At 41.0% G+C, this 22,528-nt stretch overlaps 2 protein-coding genes across 8 annotated transcripts in view; one reads left to right on the top strand and one right to left on the bottom strand.

Moving 5' to 3' along the window:
* Window positions 1-612: 612 nt before the first annotated feature.
* Window positions 613-4,862, bottom strand: RPL15 (ribosomal protein L15). The gene is made up of 4 exons (XM_026496918.4): window positions 4,782-4,862; window positions 3,930-4,118; window positions 3,468-3,604; window positions 613-2,612 (listed from the first exon to the last, which is right to left on the bottom strand). The coding sequence occupies exons 2-4, from the start codon at window positions 4,099-4,101 to the stop codon at window positions 2,307-2,309; spliced, it is 615 nt and encodes a 204-aa protein (XP_026352703.1). The 5' UTR covers window positions 4,102-4,118; window positions 4,782-4,862; the 3' UTR covers window positions 613-2,306.
* Window positions 4,863-4,947: 85 nt separating this feature from the next.
* Window positions 4,948-22,528, top strand: part of NKIRAS1 (NFKB inhibitor interacting Ras like 1) — a 34,957-nt gene continuing 17,376 nt past the window's right edge. For 3 of the 7 annotated variants that reach the window (XR_003315556.4, XR_008960616.1, XM_026496923.3), the window contains exons 1-2: window positions 4,996-5,175; window positions 11,776-11,888. Coding sequence is in view for 4 of the 7 variants with exons in the window: in XM_026496923.3 (XP_026352708.1) it covers window positions 11,795-11,888 (94 nt within the window). In the remaining 3 variants the exon portion in view is untranslated. Of the gene's footprint in view, window positions 5,176-11,775; window positions 11,889-22,528 lie in introns of all 7 variants that reach the window. The other 4 variants (XM_026496924.4, XM_048216141.2, XM_026496922.4 and 1 more) reach the window with 3 other exon arrangements.

Raw genomic sequence — 22,528 nt, 5'->3', positions numbered from 1 at the left:
CAAAATTTTAACTGAATCTTATCGGGAGGATATGAATTCAGACAGCCACTTTGTGACCTTGAGCAAGTTGCTTCATCTTTGTGTGCTCACCAGCAAAAGGTTTATTAGTACCTGCACTTGTGGGGTTGTGAGAAACCAATAGCTCTATTTCTAAAGAAAATTTTAATTGATTTATGTTTTAATCACATTGATCTAGAAATATTAATGCAAACAGCAACAGCTTGATGCTTTGTCAGGGAAAGCCTCTAAGGTGACATTTAAGATCTGGGAGTTTTCCCATCCTAAAGGCATTAGGAGAGTGTGTAGCCTGTCTGAGGAACAGCAAGGAAGCTGCAGTATCCAATGAGAGCAGGACACGAGCCCAGTGGTGGTTAAGAGTATAAAGATCACGGAAGCTATGATTTCAGCTTCCAGCACTGGAATGACAACACTTAAATAGCTACAGTATGGAGAGCAAACTATAAGGTAGCAAGAACAGAAGCCAGCCCTTGAACACCAACCTTTAGCCTGAAGCCTCCCCCTCCTCTCCTTCCGAAATTTCGCATTCGGTTTGAAAAACATTTAAATGGGTTTTTCTAATTCATGCAAGAACCAAAGAACCAAGAGAAAAAATTCTCAAGACTAAGTACTATACATTTTATTTTCTCTCAAAGTGACTGTTTCTGCTGTTACAATTTATTGTAGGTTAGGGTATTTGGCTTTTTAGTATTAGACGACAAAAGATAACAGGTCCGTTTTAGTTTAAGCATTTATTCGTTTAGTTGAAACAACCTCTACACACAAAATATATGGTTTAGGATCTCTTTTTGAGTGGGAAGGAATTAGGTCTCAAGAGGTTTTGAGCCTTTTTCTGGAAATCATTTAACTGAGCCTAAGACCCCTGAAAAAATGTAAAAACTGGCTCAAGGAAACCAGCAATTAGCTTTTGAACTCAAACTACGGATTGTCAGCAAACTTAAAATTGGGGCAATTCCTCTCTTGTATTTCCTACACACTCGAATTCACCCTGGGAAACAGAAACCTTGTCTACTGACAGAATGGAAACAGAATCATGATATACTTAACATCAAGGTGGGCACAATTGATGGGCTGCCAAGTTTATGGAATGGCAAAGATTTTGAGGGCTTTGAGTAAGGATAAGAAAAATGACTGTGGATAACACGTTAAGGACTAGATTGGAAACTACAGACTTGTACTGACACCAACTACATGACTTTTCTCAATAGCCTATGGGAATGGATAAGTGAGTTGACCCAAGATGATTTAGGACTTGGAATGAGCAATGATGTACTTCTAAAGCCAACCCTATCCGCCCCCCCCCCACGGTGGCTAGTGGATTCATAATGGTCATAAAGACCATGGATAAAGTATTTAAAATTCTGATCAAAGTCAACTTTAATTTTTTATCCTCACACTTAAAAGGTTATCTGATGGCCTCCAGTTTCCCACTTCTAGCATTGGTTACTAGCTTAAAAATCTTAGTCTTCTCATTTACCTAATGTTCAATTTCCATCAGTTTTCATAGACCAGAGTAAAACCACTGACTGACTGCTTTATAGGAAACTCAGTATTCTACAGATCCCCCAAGTCGTGGGATAGAACCAGGAACCTCCACATTTGCACTGTGGAGACCAAGGCAATTTTGCTTTGGTTAAGCAGGATTTATTTTCATTTTTAAGAGACTCCTCCTGTAACAGGTAGGTTTGTTCAATTTTCTTTAAAAAAATGGTGGCTTTCTTTTAAAGTATTCTTTCCAAAACAGCAGTTACATAAATGGAATATTTAATTCAACCTAAAAATGTGGTTCCTAGGTAACACTGTTCTTCATGTGATCATGATTAAGATTAGAATATTCTTCACACATTTCCAAGCAAAACCCAGTTTTAAAAGCTTTCTTTCCAAACCCCTAATAACAGCTATTTGAGAGTAAACCAGAGCATTACATCACCCCAATGAAGCTGTAGGTTTCATTACATGCACCAACAAATCTACATGGCTAGCTTCTGCATTCCACTTTTACAGAATTTATTTTACACCTATTATACCAAACAGCATCTTCAACACGGACATATAAACTCCCTAATAAGATAAAACAAAGACAAAAGCGTTTATCTTATTAGAAACAAGATACACCATTACTTATAGTCTTCAAACATTATTGCACTTTAACTTTCATAATTTGACAATGCATTCATGGAACAATCTGCAGACAACTAAATTTAACAGACAAATTAAAGAACACTTTTAAGCAGACATGACTGTCCTAAATTGTTTATTAGGTAAGAATTTTACAAACATTACTTATATTAGCGGTAACGGTGGAGTTGGAGAGTATTGCGTCTTCTCCATGCCGCACGGCGAGAACCACCAATAGTGTGGTGGAACTTGTGACCCTTTCCAAGGCCACGGCTCTTGCGGCCTGCAGATGTCAGCCCTCGCATCTCCCTGTGCTTGTGGACTGGTTTGGTGATCCACTGGGTATCAGGATTTCTTCTGATAGCTTTATGGAATGGATCAATGAGGATAACCTCAAAGAATTTGTATGTAGAATCTTCGCCAACCCAGTAAGAATTCAAGACTCTCAGAGCCCCGCAGTGGCGTCCAGCTCGCTCCTAGAACGGGAAACAAGGTCAGCCTCCATTTCCCATAGTAGGAAATTAGGAAGTAAGAATTCCTTTTTTGTTTACCACACTAGACAAGAGACTAAGGCTATTCACCTAACTACTTAAATATTTACTAAGCATCTTCCCAGAAGCTAGGACCCCAAATACGATGAGACTTACTACAAACACATGAAAACATTCTGATTTGAAACCACTGCCTATTATCATCCTCTCCCTGACCATGACACAAATATTAGTATCTGACTAACAGAATTTAGGAACCTAGTCCTTTTCTAATACAACTGAGGGATCGGCAAACTTTTCATACAAAACTTTAATAATATTTAGCATATTATTTTAGGCTTTGCAGGCCACAATGGTCTCTTTAGAGTATGTCATCTTTGCCTTTTAAAAACAAAAATAAATCATTTTTAGTTTACAGAAGTCAACAAACCCATGTTTATTAACCTCTGGGACAAAGCACAGCTTCATTTACTAACCCAGAAAGACAATTTACAACTGAACATCGAAAATTAGCCATATGAATAAATGCACAGCTTCTGTAACCTGAAGAGATGTGCTCTTCAAGACAAAGGTTACTGCCCTTCAAAAGCTTAGGTTCCAAGGTTTACACTAACCATAAAACACTTTCCATTATACACAAGCAAAGACAGATTAGTAACAAAGACTAAGACTTTGACAGCAACACTTTTTACTAAGACTACTGAAGTGAAAATCACAAACCCCATTTTAAACACAGGAGGGCTCACCTAGGTACAAGTTAACAATCAGAAAATGTGCTCAAATCCTTCTTCACCATCTCCAAGAGGTGACTGATACAACTGCTACTGAAAAATCACTTACCTCTGCAACAGACTGAAGGCTTCGGGCAAACTTTAGCTGGTTAACACCATGATGGACAGGCTTGCCGTAGGTAGCACCCTTAGGAACTGGGCGTTTGCGGCCACCACGACGCACACGAATCCGATATATGACATAACCTATACAAACAAATTTACAGTCGTCTTACAAAAGCTGTACGGATGAAGACTGAGTAACTTGCTACTAAATGCTGCAATGTCGAATATATTTTGGACAATAAGCCAAATATTATATATCTGAAGGTAACATAAATGCCCATTTAAGACTTACTCTAAAAACAAACGCATTCCAGTGTTTTTCCGAGTACTTTATGATACAGGAAGAATAACGTCTCATTCCCACTCCACACTGAGATGTTGGGGCCATAGTACCTCTAATTACCAGTTTTCTAGCATTTCCCCAAGAACACAGTTTTATCCAAGCATCCATGCAGAGACTACTCACCTTGCTTGGCCTTGTACCCCAGCCTGCGCGCTTTATCAGGCCGGGTTGGGCGGGGGGCCCTGTGGAGCGCAGAGAGCTGGCGGTACTGCCAGCAGCGCACCCTGAGAAGAAAGCGCATTACATCGGACTGCTTCTTCCTCCATAACTCCTGGATGTACTTGTAAGCGCCCATCTTGGCCTACCTTTGAGCTAAAAAACATCATGCATTTAGAATATGAGACGATCGCGTCCGTCCATCTTAGTTCCCCACCAGCCACAAGGAAACCAATGACGCTGAAAATGGCTCTTCGGGAACCGCTGCGAACAGCTGCGCCCTAGGAAAGCAGCACTGTCACCTCTGCGACCCCAGCGCGCAGCAGCGTAGGGTGGGTCTCGGTACATTTTTGTTGGATGAATGAATGGCGCTAGACTCGGGCATTGAGGAGGGCTCATGAATGCGGCAGGCGGCGTCCTCAAGAGCCTGGCCTGCAAAAAGACCGCGCCGATACCACAGAGGAAGGTGCTGTAGTCGTTACCACTGAAGGATAACTCTCGAGGAAAAAATCCCTTACTGCACCCAATCCACAGGCCCTGCTTTAGGACCCTCTAGGCCCGGCCTTCCATCCCTCAGCCCCATGTTTCCTTTTCCTTCACGCTCCAGGCCCCGCTCGAATTCGCGCCGCCATCACATCACCACCCCAGCCCGCCCCGGGGGCCGCCTCTCCACGTCCGCGCAGCCCCGCATCCTGATCGAACTCGCGCCGCACAGGAGGCAGGAGGAGTTCCGAGGACGCAGGGTCCCCGAGTCTGGATGGCTGAGACTAAAGGAGATGAGCGGCGGATGCAAGAGCGAATCCCACCAGCACAGCCTACCTGATGGCTGCCGCCGGACGGAAAGGAAAGAGCCTTTCTCCCACAATCCCTTTTGGGCTCCTCCCCCACAGCGGCGAGCCTCTTTCCGGTGGAAAGCTGAGGCTCCCACAGCCTCATGGGACATGTAGTTCCGGCAGCGAGTCCGGTGGGCGGAGTTCGGCCGGGATTGGGCGCAGCCTCCCCTATTTCCCGCCCCCTGGTCCTCAGGATTTGAGTTTGAGAGGCAGGGGCGGCTCAAAGGGCGAGAGTCTTCGGCTAGGCCTCGGCCGGCCAGCGTCCAAGGCCGCTCTGCCCCCGGAGGAGGCAAGTTGGGGGCGGGGCTCAGGTGGCCAAAGCTGGTCGCGGAGCCGCTCTGCCAGAGCGCTGCTGTCTTGGAGCCTGCGGAGGTTTCCAGGTTTGTGTCTTGCGGTACAGGGAACCGCTTTACGTACCACAGGCTCCTCATCTGAGGAGTTGCGGCGGGTTCCCCAGTGCGGCGCTATCCATCCCCCTTATCCCACTAGAATGGACCCCCGAGACGCTCTGACACAGCCTCGCGACGCTGCCCCAGCACCACATAAGACGTTCGTGCTGTCAGGGCTTCGCGGGTGGGGGCGCGCGCCCCGTCTTCGGGCTCGAGCCTCCGCAGGCCCCGGCTCCGAGGGATTTTGCCCTAAGGAAGGGTCAGAGGGTGGGGAGCTGGGGGGCTAAGGAGGGGAGGGGAGCGCGGGCGGCTCGGCGCCTTTTCATTTCCGTACCTTTCCTGCGTACCGACTTGGTCACAGGTTTGCTACGCCAGAACCAGTTTTTTTTAGAAAGGCAAAATATTTTTGTGCCTGGACCTGGTTGGCAGGTACAAGCGTTTTGGGAAGAAATGCTGAGAAAATGCTGGCGTTTTGTGTTGAGTTCTTTATTGAAAAACAGTTTACCAGTTTTTTGCGTCTCCAGAATGTTTTCATCTTTTGATGCAGTCATGTAGTTTACTGGGTTTGGTTTTTACCCCCTTATTTCCTATTTTCCTTTTTTTTTTTTTAAATCGTAGCTTTACCATTCCAGGAGTCCTCACATGGTTCATTGATTTATTCAGCAAATATTTATGAAATGCCTGATACGTGCCAGGTAGTGTCCCAACTGCTGGGGATGCAGCAATAGTGAACGCACAAATTCTAGCTTTCTTGGTAATGGGCAATAAACATAAATAAGATATATATTATGTTCGGTAAAAAGTACTGAAGACAAACATTAAGGGGAGGGAAAGGATAGTGAGTGTTGGGATGGGGTGTCAAAATTTTGGATGGAATATTCAGGCTTAGTCTTCTTGAGAAATAACATTTGAGGAAAAAAACCTGAAGGATGTGAGCCTTGGAGATTTGGACTGATTGAGATAAAAGGAAAAGTGTGGAGGCTGGATTCATGTCTGGATTCATACAGAAACAGCATGGAGGCAGTGTGGCAGGAATCAACCAAAAGGGAAACTAGCACATGACATCAGAGAGGTGAGGTGTTCCTAGGGAGGACTTCTCACACTGCCCGAGATCAAAAACTATTGGAAGATTTTAAGCAGAAGGGTGACTTCTTGTGACTTACATTTTTGAAGGATTATCTGGATTGCAGTTTTGAGGCCAAAAGAAGGGAAAAAGGTGAAGCAGAGAGAGTAGGAAGTTCTTTTTGCTAATTAGTATTAGTTCTTTTTGCAAATTACAGCAAACTTTTTGGCTTAAAATAACACAAATTTGTTGTCTCACACAGGTCAGAAATCTCCGTAGGCTAAAAATCAGAGTGCTGTGTTCCTTTTAGAGAAGCTAGGGGAGAATCCATTTGCTTGCTTTTTCCAGCTTCTTTCTCTCTCTTTCTTTCTTCTTTCTTTCTCTCTTTCTTTTTCTTTATCTCTTTCTTTCTTTTTTCTCTTTCTCTTTACTTCTTTCGTTCTTTCGTTCTTTCGTTCTTTCCAGATTTTATTTATTTATTTGAGGGAGGAAGGTGGCACCAGAGCAGGGAGGAGCAGAGGGAGAGGGACAAACCGACTCCATGTTGGGCAGAATCGGTGGAGGGGCCAATCCAATGACCCTGAGACCATGACCCTAGCCAAAACCGAGTCAGATGCTCAACCAGCTGAGCCACCCAGGTGCCCCTGTTTTTTCCAGGTTTTAGAGGCCACCTGCATTCTTTGGCTCCTGACCCCTTCCTTCATTTTCAAAGCCAGCAGTATAGCATCTTCATAACTCTGTTTCTCTTTATGACACACTTCTCTCCTTCTTATAAAGACACATGTGATGACGTTGGGTCTACCCAGATAATCCAGGATAGTCTCCCCATCTCAAGAGTCTTAATTTAAACACAGCTGCAAAATTCCTGTTACTGTGTAAAATAAAATACTCACAGGTTTTGGGGATTATCACATAGACATCTTTGAGAGACCAGGTGAGAGAAGTTGCTGCCTCTGACCACTCCATTAGTGGTGGAGGTGGTAAGTGGTCCAGGATGTGTTCTAAAGGTGAAGGCTTTACTGGTGAGTCAGATGTGGGGTGTGAAAAAAATGAGTCAAGAATGATTGGCTATTAAAAAAAAAATTAAAAAAATTAAAAAGGGGTGCCTGGCTGGCTCAGTCGGTAGAGCATGTGACTCTTGATCTCAGGGTCATGAGTTTGAACGCTTGTTGGGTGTAGAGATTACTTTAAAAAAAATGACTACAAAGTTGGATGAATCATTTGGAAAGGAGTTCTGGCAATGCAAATAATTGCTGCTAATTTCTTAATTAGTTTTTGTAGTTTTGTTTCTTCATTTGCAATTTGCAGATTTTCAGTAGTTTTGCAAGATTTGGATTGGTATTTCCAATTGATTCCGAGATTCCTGATGGCAGGTGTCATTTCTGGTCTCCCCCCCCCCCCCCCGTTTGTCCCCCATGCCTGGCATTATTGTAAGACCTCAGTAAATACTTAATGAATAAAAGAATGGTAAGCTGGAATCTGCTTATTATATTTTATTATGTGCAGTATTGTTTATAAAACCTTTTAAATATGTTTATGTAAAATTATTGATATATGGATAAGTAAAAGTGTTGCACACAGTACCTGATGTTTGCATAAATAAATACACAGTGTGGAAGTTTCCTCCACGTGAGGCTTCATAATATAATCTATAACATCTCTCTATGATGATAAGTGTTTCAGTATTAATATTGTTTTAGCATAAAAAAAGTTGTGTTTTACTTATAAAAGTAGAATGATTTCCTTAGAAAAACAAGTACTGACAGTTTCGGGCAGCTGTTCCTAATAGCTCTTTAAAGGGGTTATTGACCAAGCTCAGTGTTTTCCATAGGAATGGATCAAGTCACGTTTTTATTCTCTAGAAACATTGATTAGCCTGGAAAGCAAAGCAATATGCAGTTAAGACTGCATTGGATTTTGCCTGTTAAGCCTGTTCTCTCAAGTCATTTATATCAGATGAGAATTAATAGGTCACAGATTGAATTTTATTGTCCAGCAGTTACTTAGGGTAGGGACTGTACCAAGTAGTTCTAACTAGTGCTTTACATTAGATACTAGCTGGGGTGCCTGGCTGGGTCAGTCAGTTAAGTGTCTAATTCTTCAGCCCAGGCCTTGATCTCAGGTTTATGAGCTCAAGCCCTGCATTGGGCCCAATACTGAGTTGGAGCCCACTAAAAAATATTAGATACTAATTTTTTTAAATAATACTTTAGTTAGCAGGTTGCTAATCTTCAGCTTTAGGTAGTATTACTGTTTCCCACCTGAAGACAACTAAGAACCTAGAATGCTTCAGCTGTGCTTTGATTAATCACATTTATCCTTTCATCTTTGTTTTGTTTTTGATGGTGTAAAATATTTAACATGGACTATGTTGTTTTATCTTCTTTCCTTGTAAAATACCTTAAAATCCTTACCGAGTGTTTGAGTAAACTCTATTCAGTTATTTTTACTGTTTGCCCTTGATGGAGATTCTCTGATAGACCGAAACAACTCCCGCAGTTTATTTATATGCACACATACATAAAAAGTAATGTATATTTTTAATACACTTCGTCTGCTAATCCTAATATCAGTGAGTGATCAAAGTGCAATTATAGTATGCTACTTTTATTTTATTTTATTTTATTTTAAAGATTTTATTTATTTATTTGACAGAGATAGAGACAGCCAGAGAGAGAGGAAACACAAGCAGGGGGAGTGGGAGAGGAAGAAGCAGGCTCATAGCAGAGGAGCCCGATGTGGGGCTCGATCCCGTAACGCCGGGATCACGCCCTGAGCCGAAGGCAGACGCTTAACCGCTGTGCCACCCAGGCGCCCCTATAGTATGCTACTTTTAAAGCAAATATGTTAATACTACTTCCAAAGACTGGAGTATTTGATTTCTGGATTTCTCAGGATTCTGTTGGTTTCAGCATTTTCCCAGTTTGCTTCAGTCCCCAGAACTCCTATTTGCCTACCTTTTACGGGGAGTGTATTGCTATTAATAATAGGGATTTTTTTTTTCTTTTAACTACCTGGTTCACTTAACTACAACATGTACCTGCCCTTTTAAAGCACTTGTGTTTATTTGAAGATTGATATAATGTGTGGTAAAGGGACATTTTTTGATTGAACAGGAAGAGGAGAGAAGGTATTTAGAAATTCTGCTAAGACTAAGACATTTTCAGAGGAAGGGAAATAACAATAGAAAAACGAGAATTTAGATTCCAATAGCAGCCTTTTTTGACAACAGAATTGTCCTGTGCTGCCAAGATTTTTCTTATCCTCTGACAGATTTCTTTTTCATCCTCTTGGTTGGTGGTACATGGGTAAGTGGCAACTTCCTTTAAATTTTAACTATTGTCATTAAAAATCCTTTGAAAGAAAGATCATGATATCATAAACATATATAGGAGACCACAATATGCAGAAAGAGTAGAATCCTACGATAAATGAAATGACATTAGATTAATCATAAATTCAGATGTAGAAAATCTTTTAAAGTAGTCCATAGTTGCTGACATAGGATATATCATACCATAGATGATCAGTGTGACACAGAGCTCTCCTCTTAGAAATAAAGGCTGAGAATTTTTCTATTACAGTTATGTTGAAAATATATTTTTTAAAAAAAAAAAGAGGTGCCTGGCTGGATCAGTTGGTATAGCATGTGACTGTTGATCTCGGGGTCGTGAGTTTGAGTCCCACGTTGGGCATAGAAATTACTTAAAAATATATATGTGTTGTGTGTGTGTGTGTGTGTGTGTGTGTGTGTGTCCCTTAAGAGAAGTAGTTCTCATAGAAATAAGTGATAAATATTCTTGGGAAGGTTTGGAAGGATCCCAAGCATGCCACCAGGAAATAATGGCTACATTATATTAAGTGGTGATTATTTCTCTACTGGTAAAATGTAGTGTACTGCTCCGGAAATGAGTGCAGCGTTATTACTGTGCTACAATAATGGTATCAGTAAAATTTTTCCTGTCAGCAGATTGGTGTTGTGGCTAATTTGGGTCATAAAATATTATGGACTTTTGGGGTGCCTGGGTGGCTCAGTCGGTTAAGAGTCCAACTCTTAGTTTCAGCTCCGGTCTGATCTCAGGTTCGTTCGATCGAGCCCCATTTTGGGTTCTGCGATCGAGCGCGGAGTCTAAGATTCTCTCTCCCTCTCCCCAACATGCTCATGTGCGCCCTCTTTCTAAAATAAATAAGTCTTAAAAAAAAAAAGGCACAAATTAAAAAAAAAAAGAAAAAAGATTCTCTGCCCTTCCCACCTTGGCTCACGCACTTGCTCTCTCTAAAACAAACAAATAAATAAATATTATAGACTTTGAGAAAATAGAGTTATGAGAAGTTCATTTGTTGCTTAATATTTTTGGCGTTAAACAGTACTTATGTACAACATGCGTATACAGAAAGGTACGTGACAGCCCTTTGAATGCTTATCTGAACTTTCTTGGTGTAGTTGTTTTCTGACTTCAAGGAGTTGCGGCATCCCTTTTAGTCAGTTATTGTATGTTCTACACTTCTAGATAAGAAGAGAATTGGGGAAAATAAGAAGGTGGTGGAGATGGCAAAAGGCAGTGTGGAAATTTAAATTCTCTTATCAAGTTATTCTATTCAGTGAGCTTTTTTTCCCTCTCTGCCCTGGTTTACATTATCTTGACTTCTGGAAAATAAAAGCTTTGAGGGAAATTAAAGAGAATGCTACCCGATTTTGCTCTTCCTTGGATATGTTAGGATGAGCGATTTTTCTAGCACTAAGAAGCGTGACTCGAGCAGCTGGGTGGTTCAGTCGATTGAGCATCTGCCTTCGATTAAGGTCATGATCCCATGGTCCTGGGATTGAGCCCCACATCTGGCTCCCTGCTCAGCGGGAAATCTGCTTCTCCCTCTGCCTACTGCTCCCCCTGCTTGTGTTCTCTCTCTCTCTCAAATAAATAAATAAAATATTAAAAAAAAAAGCGTGACTCAAAAAGAAGTATGACAAAGAGACCCCATTGTGGCTACCAAAATCCAGTTTTTCATTCTCCTGAGAAAAGACCGATGGCATTAATAGCATTAATGTTTCTCTAAAAATCATGTCCATTCTCTATCCAAATTTTTGTCTTCATGCCTCCTTAAAGTTTTGCTTAAATGTTATTTTTTTTCCAGGTAAATATTGATGAGCAGGAAGTGACTTTCAAGGATTGGTTTCATCTAGGATTTGATTTAGATTCCTGTAGACTTAATTAGTGTTGAAATATTCTTTGTATAAAATGTTTTTTTTCTTTTTGAAAATAAACATGTATTCATATCTCCATGTATTCTTGTGTTTATCTAGATTACCTCTGCAAAAAACATATAAGAAACTGGTAATACTGATTGCTCTAAGGGAGCAAATGGGAGACTAGGAATGGGGTTTGGAAGGATACGCCTTATTGTATATATCCTTTTTTATCTTTGGAATTTCCCCCTGTGTATGTATGACTTATTTAAACATAGAAAAAAAAGAAAAATGGTTGAATCAAACAGTATACAGTTTCACAGATCTTTTCTTCTCTTCACAGTGATATATCCTGAGAGAAGATGGGAAAGGGCTGCAAGGTTGTGGTCTGTGGCTTGTTATCTGTGGGGAAAACAGCAATTTTGGAGCAGCTTCTTTATGGGAATCATACTATTGGTAAGATTATTTTTTTCTAGTTTCTCTGCAGGTTCTGGGAACTGCTCAGGGTCTTTTGTTGGTCATGCTAACCTAAAGATGGGTGATGGTACACAAAAGTGAGGTGTGATCCAGAAAGACTGAAGGTTTGAAGATGTCAACAGAGATTGAAAGGTGGAGGGAATAGGGGAGAGAAAAAAAATGTTTGTTATTGAAATTCAAGAATATTTGCTGTAAGTTACAAAGGTTAGGAAAACAAATGTGTGTGCATATGTGCATATATTTACATAATGAATAGTGGTCTCAGTCATAGAATCATTGACTTAAGAATACACTGAATGATAATCTCTCATTCGTTTCAAAGACGACTTTCCAATACTGCTCTAAGTTTTAAAAGTGGAAGAAACAGCTATTTGCTCTAATACGACCTAATTTTGTGAATTGGATTCTCTCATTAATTTTTTCATTCATTGAGTTAAATAGTAAATACTTGCTGTGTCGTACAGGCTGTAATAAGGCCTTTTGTGGGTGTAGAAGTGAAGAAGACCACATCTCTGGCTTTTTAAGGAGATCATCATTTAGTAAGGAAGACAGACATTACAGGTTAGAATGAAATGAGGTTTGTTAGATAAGTGGAACCATGGATCTTCAGAGTATTTATCTCAGGCAAGTAGCTCAGAGCACATTTCTATCTTTTATTAGCCATCTTGATTAGCTCTGCTTCTCTTCCACCTTCCCAAAATAATATTTAACAATTTTGGTTAAATCCATATTTGGTTTTTATTATCATGCTAGTGCTTGCAATTCTCAAACTTTTTGAGAACTTTTGTTTTTCAGAAACCCTCATCACAAATGCTGCACAATTGATTTCTCTCTCTCTTTTTTTTTTTTCTTTTAGAGATGGGGGAAGGGGCAAAGGGAGAGGGAGAGGGAAAATCTTAAGCAGGTTCCAGGTGGGGCTCCATCTCACAACTCTAGGATCATGACCTAAGCCAAAATCAAGAGTCAGACGCTTAACTGACTGAGCCACCCAGGTGCCCCTGCACTACTGATTCTTAATTTTTTTACCTCCTGATTCTAATTTATGCTTGTGCAAGAATAAATTATGCCCAGAGGAGAAAAATCTCTTTACCCTCTTAAAACCCCAAACAGGTTTTGTTTATGTAGGCTTTATCATTCAGTATTTTTACTGTGTTAGAAATTAAAATTGAGAAATTTAAAAAATACTCATTTATTACTTAAAATAATAACCTTATTACATGTTAAGGTAATATTTTTTATGAAAAATAATTGTATTTTCAAAAAAGTGAGAGAATGAGCATTGATTTACATTTTTTGAAAATCTAATGTTCAGCTTACTAGAAGGCAGCTGGATTATTCTGTCTACTTGCTTTTGTATTTAATCAGTTATGGTATATTTTTTTAGTTGAACTATATGAAGAAAACCTGGCCTCACACAGATAAATCGTTGGAAGAAGTAGAAGTATGTTAATAGCCTTTCCGGATAATTGTGGATATTCTTCTTTGCTATTTCACTAAAACTCAAGTGATGTTTACTTAAAGCTTATTGGAAACCACATTAGTGAACTTTTCCTACTCTGTTACAGTAAAATCTCATTGATCTATCTTGAACTATAAATGGGATTTTTACCTAACAGTGGTTTTTAAACATCATAAATTGGTCGTTTGAAAAATACTGGCTCACTAAGATAAGCAGATCTTCCAAATAACATTTATTATGCTCACCAGTCTTCTCAGTATTAAGAAGCTATCAAGTTCATGGTGATGGATACAGTTCTCATTTTCACGCGAAAGGTCAAATTTTATCATTGACAACGAATAGTGCCAGTTATATTCCTCAAATGATAGGCTCCCTTTATTCATTTTGAGAAAACATCTATCAAATACCCCAAATAACATAGTTTTCCTGTCATTTCTTCTTTAAAAAAATTGGGGGCACCAGGGTGGCTCAGTCGATTAAGTGGCTGCCTTCAGCTCAGGTCATGATCCCAGGATCCTGGGATAGAGCCCTGCACTGGAGTCCCCTCTGCCCCTCCCCCTCCCTGCCACTCCCCGTGCTTGTACTCTTGTTCTCTCTCTCTCTCTCTCTCTCCCTCTCTGGCAAATAAAATCTTTTTTTTTTTTTTTTTAGGATTTTATTTTTTATTAAAAAAAAGATTTATTTATTTGAGGGGGGAGGGGTAGAAGGAGAGGGAGAGAGAATCCCAAGCAGACTCTAGGCGGAGTGTGGAGCCTGCCACGGGGCTGGATCCTGCAACCCTGAGATCATGAGCTGAGCCCAAACCAAGAGTCAGCTGCTTAACTGACTGAGCCATCCAGGCGCCCCTGAGTCCTGGTTCTTAGGTCTCTTGTCATCTTCTTTAAGTTTACGCCCTCTTGGTGGAGCATATCTTCCAGGACTTTTTGTGTGTCAAAGAGTTGTACAAAGCAAAGGAGCATCAGGTGCTGACCATCCTTAAAATGCCCTCTGTACCTGGTACTACTTTGGTACTGCTATGCCAGTAGTAATTCTGGGACTTCTGAATAGTGTTATTTCCTGTTGTCCCTGTGATTTCCTGTACCTCTGTTTTAGGGTGTATTTTCTGGATCTGAGATCTTCCTCTCTCTATGATTATGTGCTAATTTTGATGGAGGGCTTCCTCAAATAGTTACCTGAAGAAATGTACATGACACATTATTTTGAGCCTTCAAATGTTTGAACATGTCTCTTACTCTCAAAATTAGAATTTTGATGGGTATAGCATTCTAGATTGAGAATAATTTCCTTTCAGAATTTTGCAAGCATTGCTGCATTATCTTTTCTTTTTTTATTATAAAATTCATCATACACATAGAAAAGTGCATAAAACGTATTAATGGTTTAATGAATAATTATAAAATAATCCTTTGTGTAATGTCCACACAGGTCAAAAACTAGACTATTGAGGGCACTCCAGTAGCTGCCATATATCTCTCTCTCCAGTAACAACTCAGCCCTTCCCTTGACTTTTGGTTAATCATTCCCTTCTTTTCTTTATAGTTTTTCCATCTATATATGTATCACTAAATGATACAGTTCACTTTTGCCTGTTATTGATTTTATGTCAGTGGAATCATACTGTATAAATTCTTCAGTTTCTGGCTTCTTTTGCTTAACATAATATTTGTAAGATATATCTGTATTGTTGTAGGTAGCTGTGGTTTAATTTTCATAAAGGCTTGGGGTGCCTGGGTGGCTCAGATGGTTGGGCGTCTGCCTTCGGCTCAGGTCATGATCTCCAGGTCTTGGGATCCAGTCCCACGTCGGGCTCCCAGCTCTAGTGGGGAGTCTGCTTCTCCCTCTCCCCCTGCTTCTACTCTGTCTCGCAAATGAATAAATAAAGTCTTAAAAAATTTTTTTTTCATAAAGGCTTATGGTATTCTGTTGTATGAGTATACCTCAATTTATCTCTTCTCTTTTGATGAACATTTTGATTAATTCCAGTTTGGGCTATTAGAACTAATGCTGTTATGAACAGTCTTATACATTTAGCCCAGCTATTATGTGGACAATTTCTTTTTTCTTTTTAAGATTTTATTTCTTTATCTGAGAGATGGAGAGTTTGTGCACAGGCATGTGAGGTGGGCAGGGGAGGGGGCTCAAAGAGGAAGGGGAGAGGGACAAGCAAACTCTGTGCTCAGTGTGTGCAGAGCTGACCCATGGGGTTCAGTCTCTCGACCCTGAGATCATGACCTGAGCCGAAATCAAGAGTCAGCTGCTTAATGGACTGAGCCACCCAGGTGCCCCATATGTGGACAATTTCTGGGTTATATATGTAGGAGGGAAATTGCAGTTCATAGAGGATGTGTTTTTTCAGTTTTACCAGATTCTCTTCTTGCTTCTGGTGTTGGTTTTGAGAAGCCATTATGATTCTTGTTGCTTTGGTTGTGGAAGCTCTTGTAGGCTCTTTTCTTTGTCCGCAGTGTTCTGAGATTTCACAGTGGTGTATCAAATTAGTTTTCATCTGTGGTAGTGGGCACTCGGTGGACTCTTTCAATATGGAAATGCGTGTTCTTCAGTTCTGAATTATGTTCTTGAGGCTTTCCCTCCTCTGTGTTCTTGTTCTCTTTCTGGAACTCTCTTTTGGATGCTGAACCTTCTGAACTAGTCGTCCGATTTTTAAATTTTGCTTCTATTTTTCATCTCTCAATATTTTGTTTCACTTTCTGAATTTTCCTCATCTTTATATTCCAGTCCTTCCATTGAGTTTTCATTTCTTAGTATCATGTTCTTATTTCATGATGCCCTATCTTATCCCTTTTAGTAAATATTGGGTAGTGTTTTTGTTTTCTTTGCATAGTCTTTTTATTCTAAGGTGCTTTTTTGTGATTTTTGGTCTCTCTTTTCCTCAAATATCTGGTAATCCTTGGTTATCTGCTCTTAAGAACGGGGAACTAAAAAGCTAATTGAAAGCTCGAAGTGTGAGGATAGGGTGTATGACTTGGAGCTTCACTACAGGGTGATCTGGTCAGGCATTTGTTGGAGGAACCCTATATGTTGGTATATTTAGGAATTTTCCTTTTTTACTGGCCAGATTCTTCTGCCTAAAGGATAAAGACCCGGCTCCAGTATTTTGGGAGTAGAGGGAGTGTGTAACTTAACTGCTTTCACTGTGGAACTCAAACCCAAGCCTACTCTGTTTTACCCTCTCCAGAGATTGCACCCTTAGTCCTCTGTTGATGTGGAGGAGGTGTGGCTGCTCAGTGTAGGGCGGGAGAGATGTAGACAGTGGTGGGAAGGGTCATGGCTTTAGTTGATCTCTAAAGTAATAAAATATCAAAAAGTTAACATTTAAGGGCAGAGGGGTGGGGGTAGAGGAGGAAAACCAGACTGGCTTTCGGTGGATAAAACATCCACCATGACAAAAGTCTTGTAATTTTTGCCTGTAACTTTTTTTGTAATCAAAGCCCAATAAGTTTATGTCTTAATAGAATAACCTTTAATTTCCTTAAGGTAGCTTTATTTATCACAGTATGATACATATATGCAAATCTATGAATAGTTTTCCTTTACTAAACATTGAACATATTCCTTAATATAAAGAATTATGGTGATAAAAGTAGATTTTTGGTTTCTCATGTTCCAGTCTGTTTATCATTACTTGATTTCCCTTTCAATCTAATACTTTATGAGGATTTTATTTAATACTTAACAGACATTTCATGTAAGGCACCTTTAACAAATCATTCTACAGATTTTAGGTTGTTTATGAAAACTATAGCAAGAATTTTCAAAAACCTATACAAGCATACCTCATTTTATTGTGCTTCATTGATACTATGGATACTGTGGGGGGGGGGTTGTTTGTTTGTTTTTACAAATTTAAGGTTTGTAGTGACCCTGAGTTGAGCAAGTCTATTGGTGCCATTTTTTTCCAACAGCATTTGCTCACCCTGTGTCTCTGTGCCAGATTTTGGTAATTATTGCAATAGTTCATACTTTGTTGTTATTTTTGTTATGTAGATGTATGATCAGTGGTCTTTGATATTACTATTGTAATTGTTTTGGCACATCAGGAACTGTGCCCATATGAGACAGCTTAATCGATAAATGTTGTGTGTGTTCTGACTGTTCCACCAACAGGCTGTTCCCCCATCTCTCACCCTCTCCTCAGACTTCCCTATTCTCTGAGACACAGCAATATTGAAATTAGGCCAATTAATAATCCTACAGTGGCCTTTAAGTGTTCCAGTGAAGGGAAGAGTTGCACATCTCTCACTTTAAATCAAAAGCTAGAAATGATTAAACTTAGTGAGGAAGGCATGTTGGAAGCCAAGATAGGCCGAAAGCTAGACCTCTTGCACCAGTTAGCCAAATTGTGAATGCAAGGAAAAGTTCTTGAAGGAAATTGAAAGTGCCTCTTCAGTGAACACACAAATGAAAAGAAAGTGAAACAGCTTTATTGCTGAAATGGAGACGGTTTTAGTGGTCTGAATAGAAGATCAAACCGGCCACAACATTCTCTTAAGCCAAAGCCTAATCCAGAGCAAGGCCCTAACTCTTCAATTCTGTGAAGGTTGGGAGAGGTGAGGAAGTTGCAGAAGAAAAGTTTGAAGCCAGCACAGGTTGGTTCAGAAAGTTTACGAAGCCATTTCCATAAGTGTAAAGTGAAGCATCAGGTGTGGTTACAGAAGCCGCAGCAGATGACCCAGAGGATCGAGCTCAGATCCCTGAGGAAGGTGGCTGTGCTAAATGACAGATTTTCAGCGTAGATGAAATAGTCTTATGTTGGAAGAAGATGCCATCTTGGCCTTTTATAGCTAGAGAGAAGTCAGTGCCTGGCTTCCAAGTTTTAAAGGACAAATTGACTCTCTTTTTAGGAGCTAATGCTGCTGGGGCTTTTAAATTGAAGCCAGTCCTCCTTGACCATTGTGAAAATCCTAGGGCCCTTAAGAATTATGTTACATTTACTCTGCCTGTACTCTATAAATAGAAAAACAAAGCCTGGATGATAGCATGGTTAGTGGATATTTTAAATCCACTGTTGAGACCTACTGCTCAGAAAAGAAAGATTCCTTTCAAAATATTATTATTCATTGACGGTACAGCTAGTCACTTGAGCTCTGAGGGAAGTGGACAAGAAGATTAATTTTTTGTGCCTGCTTTTCACAACATCCATTCTGCAGCCCTTGGATCAAGGAGTCATTTTGACTTTCAAGTCTTATTATTTAAGAGATACATTTTGTAAGGTTACAGCTGCCATAGATAATGATTCTCCTGATGTATCTGGGCAGAGTAAGTTGAAACCTCCTGGAAAGGATTCACTATTCTAGATGCCATTAAGAACTTTCACAGTTCATGGGAACAAGTAAAAAATGTCAACATTAACAGGAGTTTGGAAGAAGTTGATTCCAACCCTCATGGATGCCTTTGAGGGGTTCAAGACAGTGGGGGAAGTAACTGCGGATGTGGTAGAAATAGCAAGAGAACTCGAATTAGAAGTGGAGCCTGAAGATGTGGCTGAATTGCTGCAATCTCATGATAAAACTTTAACATGAGAATTTGCTTCTTACGAATGAGCAAAGAAAGTGGTTTCTTGAGATAGAATCTATTTCTGTGATAATGTTTTGAAGACTGTTGAAATAACAGCAAAGGATTTAGAGTATCACATAAACCGATCAAATAAAAGCAGCATCAAGAGGGTGCCTGGCTGGCTCAGTTAGAGGAGTACGTGACTCTTGAGCTCAGGGTTGTGGGTTTGAGCCCCATGTTCAACATGGGTATAGAGATTACTAAAAAAAATATTAACTTTAAAAAAAGGCATCAAGGTCTGAGGGGATTGACTCCAGTTGTTTCTTCTTTTAAGTAAGCTCTACACCCAGTGTAGGGGCTTGAACTCATGAACCTGAGATCAGGAGTTGCATGCCCTACCAACTGAGCCAGCCAGGTGCCCCAGATTGACTCCAATTTTTTAAAGAAGTTCTGCTGTGGGTAAAATGCTATCAAACAGCATCACATGCTACAGAGAAATTCTTTGTGAAAGGAAGAATCATTTGATGTGCTAGACTTCATTGTTGTCATATTTTAAGAAACTCCCACAGCTACCCCAGCCTTCAGTAGCCAGCACCCTGATCAGTCAGCAGGCATCAACATTGAGGCAGGACCCTCCAGCAGCAAAAATCTTACAAGTCCCTGAAAATTCAAGTGAAGGTTAGCATTTTTTAGCAGTGAAGTATTTTTAAATTAAGGTGTGTACGTGGTGTTTTTTTTAGACATAATGCTATTCCGCACTTAATAGACCAGTATGAAAGGCAGGTGCGTGCAAAATGATCTCCAAAGGCTGAAGGAGCCATAAGATTGAAGAAAAAGGCCAAGTCAAGCTTGACAAAAATGGTTTATTAAAGGGACTTGCAGACAGAAGTGTGTCTTGGGTAGCTCTAAGTAGATCTCTGCAACCCTACCCCCCATAAGACCTGCTTTTATAGTCCTAGAGGCTGAGGAGTGCAGGCTGGGAGACTACCTGGGAAGAAATGTTTGAGAATCATACTTGTATCTGCAGAGCAGATCGAGGACATTATACCCTAAGGGTCTAGTTAAGGGTATGGTTAAACAGAAAGAATGTGGGAGGACTGTGTTTAAGAAAGCTTCTGGTCACAGAATGGTCATCATGGCAGATTTGTCCAAGATGGCATTAGTTTGGTTCACACACTTCACCCCTCAAATCTGGCTCTCACAATCTCCCATGCCCACCTCTTCTGCATTATTCCCTGAGCCATCAGAGAGGGGCTCTTGGGAGTAGGTTCCTTTGCTAGACTGTGTTCCAGTTGAAGGCATAAACCACAGCAGTAATACAGATAGCAACAGGAGAAGAGACCTATGAAAAGGGGAGCAAACCCCATATCCAGCATGAACCCCATTGTAAACCATCCACATATGTCCATGTTCATCGCGGGAAAGGGTTTCCTTTACGAGAACATGAGAAGCAGCAGGCTAAGGATAAAAGAATAAATGTTTAGTAGGTACTTGTCTGGGGAGATTCTCTCCCTCTACTGAGATGACACTAGTGCCTTTGCCCTTTGTCGGGAGCACAGAGTTGGCCTGAGGTGCAAGACTAGATGGGACATACCAGACTTGTTGCCCTGGGGCCAAAGAGTCTGTACATGTAAAATTAAAGGTGGTGCAAACAATCATGAAAGGCAACTATGGAAAGGCTTATCTGGAATATGTATATGTTGACTGTTTGGGCCCCAACTCCAGCAGGAACAATGGGGACCACTTTAGCTCTTTGGGACATTTCTCACTCTGGCAAGAAATAGCCTATCATTCCAAGGGAAGTTGCCATTCTAACCCCCGTTCAATTCCCTCCCCCAGGAGGACGGGCTGAGGAGCCTGGAACCACAGCTGGCCCTGGCCTGCTATGAATTCAGCAACCAGTGTCTCAGTCCTCGTTTTCTGGATGGCAGTAGTCCAAGGCATGCTGGTTTTGGTACCTAACCATGCATTTGGGATGGTGCCACAGATGGTCTTAGTCGAATTTAACAAGTGTGTGGTTTCTGGCAAGACTTGTCTCTCCATGCAACTGTGGCTTCTGTAAAAGAGCTCGGAGTTGAGCTTTAAGAATGCCATTCTTCTTTTCAGTTAGCCTGGTGGCCTGTGGAATACAGGGTAAATGAAACCACCAAAGTATGTCCTCACATCATATCTAGTGAAATGTGTTCCCATATCACAATTTATCCTTTGAGGATATGTGTACATGGCAATAAGTTGTTCTAGGTCATTGATGGTGGCATTTTGATTGGCCCTTTTACAGGGAATGATTTAGATGAGCCCTGGCTGTATCCACACAAGTTAGGGTGTTCTTTTTCCCTTGATTCATGGTTAGTGGGCCGATATAATCAATTTGGCAGTCTAAAACCAGTTTGATCGTGTGATATACGTGTCTTGTGGTATGTGGAACGTCCCAGGTCTCAAATGGGAGCAGATCAGGCAGTTACTGATGCTGCTGGGATGTCAGTATAGCAAAGGGACATGCCAGCTCCCTTCACTGTTTCAACCCACCTTACATTGCAGTGCCCACTGTGCTTATAAAAACATGGAGCCAGTTCTGAACTTTGCATGGAGGTAAGGGCCCTGATTTTTGCTAAGGTAGTCTGCCTCAGTATTCCCAGTGTGTGAGACAGGCCTATGCACTGAGACATGGAAAACAGTATGGGAGACAGCAGGGTCCTATATTCCATATATCCTTCCATAATTCTCCCCACAGTGGTTTCTCTAAAACTTTCCAGTCATCCTGAGCTCATAGGGCCCTTATAGGCAGCCTAACTATCCATGCAGAGGGTAAGGGCTCAGGGTTCGTGCAAACATACCATCTAGGCAGCTCTCATTTGAACCCATTGGCTGCTTTTATTATCTGCAGTCTCAAACCAGATAGTATCAGTCTGGGGTGGGATTGTTCCTGCAGTTCAGTGACTAGGATTTCTTCTAGGAGAGCCATCCATATACCAAGCATCTTCAGGAATAGGGTATGTGCCTTCCTTTACTTGTGAGGGGGTCTCTGCAGGAGGCTTCTGGGGGATGGTCATTAAAGGTTTCATGTTCTACTGGCTCCAAAACACCATGTAATTCAGCTCCCAGGGGACTGTTGTCAGGAACACTCTGTTGTTGTAGGTAAGCATGCCATCTTTGCAATGTAGGGGCTTGTGTTATGGCAGAGGCCAGTCTTGTGAATATACAATCTAGCCACCCCATTATAGGCAACCCAGTCTGGACAGTTAACTGGAAGAGTGGAAGTTAGGGGCTCCACTTGTTGAAGGGCCTTATAGCTCCCTATACTTGTTGTTCAATAGGAAAATATCGTATCTTTGTTCCCTTCCAGAGTTGTGATTAAAAGTTCAACAGGGTTAACTTTCCATGCTGTTCCTGCCAAATGCCCAACTTGTCCCATTTGGCACAGTGGTCACATCTAGGGTCAAGGGGATACTAGGTAAAGGCATTCCTGAGGCCTGTACTTGAGTAACTAATAGCTTGGTCAAAGCCAGCTTGATGTTCTGCCCAGTGCCAATGGGCTTTTTCACCAGATGGTATAGAGGGTACAGGCATTGTGCTAAATTGGTCTCAAGGCCATATAGTACCCCCTAGAGACCTAGGAACGTTTGCAGTTGTTTAACTGTCTTAAGGATGG

This window comes from Ursus arctos, unplaced genomic scaffold (genome assembly GCF_023065955.2).
Source record: "Ursus arctos isolate Adak ecotype North America unplaced genomic scaffold, UrsArc2.0 scaffold_20, whole genome shotgun sequence".
Lineage (NCBI taxonomy): Eukaryota > Metazoa > Chordata > Mammalia > Carnivora > Ursidae > Ursus > Ursus arctos.
The sequence above is the reverse complement of the archived record's forward strand: the minus strand, read 5'-3'. Positions and strand labels throughout refer to the sequence as shown.